Here is a 7,259-nt window from a genome sequence, read left to right on the forward strand (position 1 = left end):
GTAGACGCTCACAGTGAAATGCTGAATACACAGGTGTAGTAGACCTTACAGTGAAATGCTGAATACACAGGGTGTAGTAGACCTCACAGTGAAATGCTGAATACAACAGGTGTAGTAGACCTCACAGTGAAATGCTGAATACAACAGGTGTAGTAGACCTCACAGTGAAATGCTGAATACAACAGGTGTAGTAGACCTCACGTGAAATGCTGAAATACAACAGATGTAGTAGACCTCACAGTGAAATGCTGATACAACAGGTGTGTGTAGACCTCACAGTGAAATGCTGAATAGCACAGGTTTAGCATACCCCCAAGACATGCTAACCTCTCACCATTACAATAACAGGGGAAGTTAGCATACCCCCAAGACATGCTAACCTCTCACCATTACAATATCAGGGGAAGTTAGCATACATCCAAGACATGCTAACCTCTCACCATTACAATAACAGGGGAGGTTAGCATGTCTTGGGGGTTTGATATTTATGCCTCTGTAACATTCTCATTCATTCAGGACTATCTGTAATCATGGTGGCATCCACATTAATGTAGAAGTGTTCAGAAACATATTGTATTCTTATTTACATACAAATTACACAATACATTATTTACCATTCATTTCTGTTGGGCACAAAATAATCTGAAACAAAACCAAAACAAACAGCAAATGCATCCAACAAGTTTGTAGAGTCACAAGCTTGATGTAGTCATTGTCTGCTAGGAATATGGGACCAAATACTCAACTTTGTCGCCTCATAAGACATTTGATCTCAAATTCAAAATGCTGGAGTATAGAGACAATTTACTTTTTAGCTTCACTGTCAAAATATGTGTGTGTGTGTGTGTGTGTGTGTGTCTGTGTTTACAGGTACAATGAGCTGCTGTTCATTATTGATACTTGTCAGGGAGCCTCCATGTATGAGAGATTCTATTCTCCTAACCTCATGGCCCTGGCCTCCAGTCAAGTAGGAGAAGATTCCCTGTCGGTAAGTAACCAGAACATACACCTGGCCTCAAGTCAAGTAGGAGTAGTAAGATGGTGTTGACGTGGTAGTAGCTCCATGTTGTCCTCTAAGTTGGTGTTAACAATCCTCGCTCCGATCCAGTCTCCATACAACCGCTTTACCTACAACCATTGTGATTATCATTGAACATCTTGAAGAACGATCTGGCCTTAATGGCCATGTACTCTGTTATAATCTCCACCCGGTACAGCCAGAAGAGGACTGGCCACCCTTCATAGCCTGGTTCCTCTCTAGGTTTCTTCCTAAGTTCAAYCTTTTCTAGGGAGTTTTTTTTSCCTAGCCACCGTGCTTCTACACCTGCATTGCTTGGTGTTTGGGGTGTTAGGCTGGGTTTCTGTATAATCTGCTGATGTAAAAAGGGCTTCCTCAATACATTAGATTCGATAAGAGTTCCTATGTATTCAACAGCCTTTCTTGTTGTGTTATTCCAGCACCAGCCAGACCTGGCTATCGGGGTCCACCTGATGGACAGGTATACATTCTACCTGTTGGAGTTTCTAGAGGATATTCACCCTGCTAGCACCGCTAACATGAATGATCTGGTGAGTCTCTCGCACGCTCTCCACCTCTCCTAAGTCCTAAAGGGGGGTAATGGTTAGTCTTTTTCAGCAGACCTGATGGGGCGGGGGGGGGAGTCTTTGAGACCTGATGGGGGGGGAGACGGGGAGTCTTGAGACCTGATGGGGGGGGAGACGGGGATTTAGACTTGGGTGAGGCGGGGCGGAGTCTTGAGACCCTGATGGGGGGGGAGACGGGAGTCTTTGAGACCTGATGGGGGGAGAGATGGGAGTCTTGAGACCTGATGGGGGGGGAGGAGGAGTCAGATCTGGGGAAGTGTATTGACCTGATGGGGGGGAGAGACGGGAGTCTTGAGACCTGATGGGGGGGGAGAGACGGGGAGTCTTGAGACCTGATGGGGGGGAGAGAGACGGGGAGTCTTGAGAACCTGATGGGGGGGAGAGACGGGGGAGTCTTGAGACCTGATGGGGGGACGAGAGAGACGTGGGAGTCTTGGACCTGATGGGGGGAGAGACGGGGAGTCTTGAGACCTGATGGGGGGAGAACGGGAGAGTCTTGAGACCTGATGGGGGGAGAGACGGGGAGTCTTGAGACCTGATGGAGAGACGGGGGAGTCTTGAGACCTGATGGGGGGGAGAGACGGGGAGTCTTGAGACCTGATGGGGGGGGGGGGGGAGGGAAGGAACGGGGGGGGGGGAAGGTTCTTGAGGACCTGATGGGGGGGGGAGAGACGGGGAGTCTTGAGACCTGATGGGGGAGAGACGGGGAGTCTTGAGACCTGATGGGGGGGAGAGAGGGGAGTCTTGAGACCTGATGGGGGGGAGAACGAGATGAAGACCAGGGGACGAGACGGGGAGGTCTTGAGACCTGATGGGGGGAGAGAGGGGAGTCTTGAGACCTGATGGGGGGGGGAGAGAGGGAGTCTTGAGACCGGTGATGGGGGGAGGGGGGAGTCTTGAGACCTGATGGGGGGGAGAGATGGGGAGTCTTGAGACTTGATGGGAGAGACGGGGAGTCTTGAGACCTGATGGGGGGGGAGAGACGGGGAGTCTTGAGACCTGATGGGGGGGAGAGACGGGGAGTCTTGAGACCTCGATGGGGGGGAGGACGGAGCTGACTGAGGGGGGAGAGACGGGGAGTCTTGAGACCTGATGGGGGGGAGAGACGGAGTCTTGAGACCTGATGGGGGCGCGCAGTTGAACTGATTGGGGGGAGAGACGGGGGTTCTTTGAGACCTGATGGGGGGAGAGACGGGGTCTTGAGACCTGATGGGGGGAGAGACGGGAGTTAGTACTTCTCTTTCGGTGGTTAGTCTTTTGTGAATTCCTGGTTAGTTCCTTGCGTGAACTGAGGGGGGGGGAGAGGAGGGGAGTCTTGAGACCTGAGGGGGGGGAGAACGGGGAGTCCTTGAGACTGACTGGGGGGAGAGAGCGGGGTCTTTGTGAGACTGATGGGGAGGAGGGGATTGAGACTGGGAAGGACTGGGATCTTGAACCGATGGGGGGGAGAGACGGGAGTCTTAGACCATGATGGGGGGAGAGAGACGGGGAGTCTTGAGACTGATGGGGGGGGGAAGACGGGGACGTCTCTTGAGACCTGAACTGGGGGGGGGGGAGAAGGAAGATTCTAGCTAGAAAGAAACGAAGATGGAAAGAATAGATCGAAGAGACGGGGAGTCTTGAGGACCTGGGGGGGGGTGGAGAGGGCGAGTCTTGAGACCTGAATGGGGGGAAGACCGGGGGATTTGAGTATGGGAGAGGGACTTGGTCGATGTGTGGGGGAGAGACGGGAGCTTGAGACCTGATGGGAGGAGAGATCGGGGAGGTCTTGAGAACGGCTGATGGGGGGAGAGACGGGATAGTCTTAGAACCTGATGGGGGGGAAGTAGACGGGGCATCTTGAGACCTGATGGAGGGGAGAGACGGGAGTCTTGAGACCTGATGGGGAAGGAGAGACGGGGTCTTGAGGACCTGAGGCTGGGAGCGGAGTTTGGAGAAGGGGAGACGGGCTCTTGAGACCTGATCGGGAGGGAGAGACGGGGAGCTACTGTGGGAGAGAATGTTTATGGGGGGGAGAGACGGGGGACGTTGCTTGGCGAGAGGGTTTCTGTTTTATCTCGTTCGACGTGAAGTGGGAGCCATGCTGGCGTTCATAAGTATTGATCGTAATAGGGAAATGGGTTCCATTTGAGATGTGGGACGGTGTTTAGATGAACCTGCTGTAACCTCCTGAGGTTGGGTTTGATAAGATTTTCTTTGACAGTTTGTGTTCCAGTTTGAGGTGTGTCTAATAGTCAGTGTGTTCCAGTTTTGAGGTGTGTCTAATAGTCAGTGTGGGTTCCAAGTTTAAGTGGTGTCCTAATAGTCATGTGTTCCAGTTTGAGGTGTCTGCTCTAATAGTCAGTCGTGTTCCAGTTTAAAGGTGTCTCCTAATAGGTCAGTGTGTTTCAGTTTAAGTGGTTCCTAATAGTCAGTGTGTTCAGTTTAGGTGTTCCTCCATAAGTCAGGGTGTGTCCAGTTTAGGTGTCTCCTAAAGTTCAGTTGTTCCCATTTAAGGTGTGTCCTAATATCAGTGTGTTCAGTTAGGTGTCTCTAATAGTCAGTGTGTTTTCCAGTTTTAAGGTGTCTCCTTATATCTAGTGTGTTCCAGTTTAAGGTTGTCTCACTAATAGTCAGTGTGTTCCAGTTTAAGGGGTCTAATAGTCAAGTGTGTTCCAGTTTAAGGTGTCTCCTAACTATCACTGTGTTCCAGTTTATAGGTGTGCCGAATGTCAAGTGTGTTCCAGTTAAGGTGTTCCTTAAAGTCCAGTGTGTTCAGTTAAGGTGTTTCCCTATAGTCGTGTGTTCCAGTTTAAGTGTCTCAATATCAGTGTGTTCCAGTTTAGGTGTCTCTCCTAATAGTCAGTGTTTTCTCAGTATTACGGTGTCTCCTAATAGTCAGTGTGTTCCAGTTTACCGGTGTCTCCTAATAGTCAGTGTGTTCCAGTTTAAGGTGTGTCTAATAGTCAGTGTTCCAGTAGTTCTATCAGGTTGTTAGGTGTGTCCTAATAGTCAGGTGTGTTCCAGTTTGTAAGGTGTGTCCTATAGTCAGTGTTTTCCAGATTTAAGGGCTGTGTCCTAGATAGTTCAGGTGTTTCCAGTTTAAGGCGTGTCCTAATAGTCAGGTGGTTCCAGTTTTTAGAAGGGTTCCTAATAGTCAGTCAGCGTTCCAGTTTAAGGTGTGTGTCCTAAATAGTCAGTTGTGTTTCAGTTTAAGGTTGTGTCTAAGTCATGTTCATTAAGTGTGTCTATAGTGTGTGTTTCCAGTTAAGGTGTGTCCTAATAGTCAGTGTGTTCAGTTTAAGGTGTCTCCTAATAGTCAGTGCGTGTTCCAGTTAAGTGTGTCCTAATAGTCATGTGGTTTCCAGTTTAAGGTGTGTCCAATAGTCAGTGTGTTTTCCAGTTTAAGGATGTGTCTAATAGGTCAGGTGGTTCCAGGTTTAAGGTGTGTCCTAATAGTCGTGTGGTTCCGTTAGGTCTCTAAGGTGTGTCATGTCTTATAGTGTCTCTAAGTGCAGTGTTGTTCCAGTTTAAGTTGTCTCCTAATATCAGTGTTTTCCAGTTTAGGTGTCTCCTAATAGTAGAGTGTTTCCAGTTTAAGTTGTGTCCTAATAGTCAGTGTGTTCAGTTTAAGGTGTCTCCTAATAGTCAGTGTTTTCCAGTTTAAGTGTCCCTAAGTCGGTGTTTCCAGTTTAAATAGTGTGTCCGTTATAGTCAGTGTGTTCCATTAAGGTGTCTCCTAATAGTCAGTGTGTGTTCCAGTTTAAGGTGCTGTCCTAATAGTCAGTGTGGTTCCAGTTAAGTGTGCTCCTAATAGTCAGTGTGTTCCAGTTTAAGGTGTGTTCCAATTAAGTGTGTCATAGTGTCAGTGTGTTCCAGTTTTAAGGTGTGTCTAATAGTCAGGTGCGTTCCAGTTAAGGTGTCTCCTAATAGTCAGTGTGTTCCAGTTTAAGGTTGTCCTAATAGTCAGTGTTCCAGTTTAAGCTGTGTCCTAATAGTCAGTGTGTTCCAGTTTAAGGTGTCCTATATCAGTGTGTTCCAGTTTAAGTGGCTCTAATAGCAGTGTGTTTCCAGTTTAAGGTGTGTCCTAATAGTCAGTGTGTTCCAGTTCTAAGGTGTGTCCTAATAGTCCAGTGTGTTCCAGTTTAAGGTGTTCTAAGTCAGTGGTCTAATGTCCTATATCAGGTGTTCCAGTTTAACGTTGTCCTAATATGTGTTCATTAAGTGTGTCCTAATGTAAAGTGTGTAGTGTCTCCTAATAGTCAGTGGTGTTCCAGTTTAAGGTGTGTCCTAATAGTCAGTGTGTCCAGTTTAAGGTGTGTCCTAAGAGTCAGTGTGTGTCCCACTCCGGGCCACCGTACAGACCTTTTCCTCCGGGACCCCGGTAACGTCCTCATCACCGACTTCTTTGGCAGTGTCCGCAAAGTGAGATCACCATGGAAACCATCAACCTGACAGCTCTCCATGGTGCTTCTGGTTGTGGAAAGTAAGATTTCCTGTTATTCCTGTTATTAACACATCAAATGTTAGCGGGAAGAATTGACTGTACTGTCCTCTACAACAGAAACCAAGATCATTTTTTAAAATTAATTTGACTGATTTTAAAGGAGCCACAGTAATAAACAGAGCCACTTTTACAGGTTTCAATATAATTATTATACAAAATTCTTGCAACCAATAGAATGTTATACTTTATGAACTGGGTGGTTCGAGCCCTGAATGCTGATTGGCTGACAACCGTGGTATATCAGACTATATACCACGGGTTATGACAAACATTTATTTGTACATTTCTCATTATGTTGGTAACCAGTTTATAATAGCATTGAGCACCTCTGGGGTTTGTGGTATATGGCAATAACCACGGCTACGGGCTGTATCCAGGCACTCCGCATGCGTCGTGCATGAGAACAGCCCTTAGCTGTGTATATTTCGCTAGCTATTACTGCACTGTGGAGCTAGAAACACAAGCATTTAGCTAGGTATTACTGTTGGGAGCTAGAAACACAAGCATTTAGCTAGGTATTACTGTTGGAGCTAGAAACACAAGCATTTAGCTACGTTTTACTGTTGGAGCTAGAAACACAAGCATTTAGCTAGGTAATTACTGGTTGGAACGAGAACACAAGCATTTAGCTGGGTATTACAGCAGGCTGTAGGCTTTATACACACACAGTGTTCAACAGGCTGTAGGTCTTATAACCACACAATGTTCCAACAGACTGTAGGCTTCATACACACAGTGTTCAACAGACTGTAGGCTTCATACACACAGTGTTCAACAGACTGTAGGCTTCATACACACAGTGTTCAACATGATAATAATAGTAACACACAGCTGACCCCTGAAACAGCCCGTCATTAAATATAACGCTGTGCCAACCAACCACTCACATAATCTCACCCAAAATACTGCCATTTTTATAGTGTTGTGTTCCAGACTTCTCTGTCTCTCTAATGGTGTGTGTGTCTTGTTTAATGTTGTGTGTTTGTCTTATCAGACCAGTCAGTGAGCTGAAGACCGAGAGCCAGTCATACGTGGACCAACTACCAGTGGCTGAGATTATACACCAGGTGAGACACGGTGGATTTCTGCCCACTCGACTGCGCACTCGGTCTAATCTGCCATTAGGCCCTATGTTAAAATAGTGTTCTATTTGGCTTATGCATTCTGC

General features: G+C 47.3%; 1 protein-coding gene and 1 long non-coding RNA gene across 2 annotated transcripts in view; both read left to right on the top strand.

The window, feature by feature from the left end:
- pigk (phosphatidylinositol glycan anchor biosynthesis, class K) overlaps positions 1-7,259 on the top strand; it is a 30,406-nt gene that overhangs the window by 16,671 nt on the left and 6,476 nt on the right. The window contains 6 exon segments of the mRNA XM_070441892.1: positions 710-988; positions 1,459-1,569; positions 5,895-5,927; positions 5,929-6,007; positions 6,010-6,070; positions 7,086-7,158. Coding sequence (XP_070297993.1) covers positions 710-988; positions 1,459-1,569; positions 5,895-5,927; positions 5,929-6,007; positions 6,010-6,070; positions 7,086-7,158 — 636 coding nt within the window.
- On the top strand, positions 5,499-5,715 carry LOC139026559 (uncharacterized). The gene is made up of 3 exons (XR_011478389.1): positions 5,499-5,537; positions 5,569-5,602; positions 5,665-5,715. It is a non-coding gene; the product is annotated as an uncharacterized lncRNA (long non-coding RNA).

This window comes from Salvelinus sp. IW2-2015, unplaced genomic scaffold, assembly GCF_002910315.2.
Source record: "Salvelinus sp. IW2-2015 unplaced genomic scaffold, ASM291031v2 Un_scaffold5110, whole genome shotgun sequence".
In the NCBI taxonomy this organism is placed as follows: Eukaryota; Metazoa; Chordata; class Actinopteri; order Salmoniformes; family Salmonidae; genus Salvelinus; species Salvelinus sp. IW2-2015.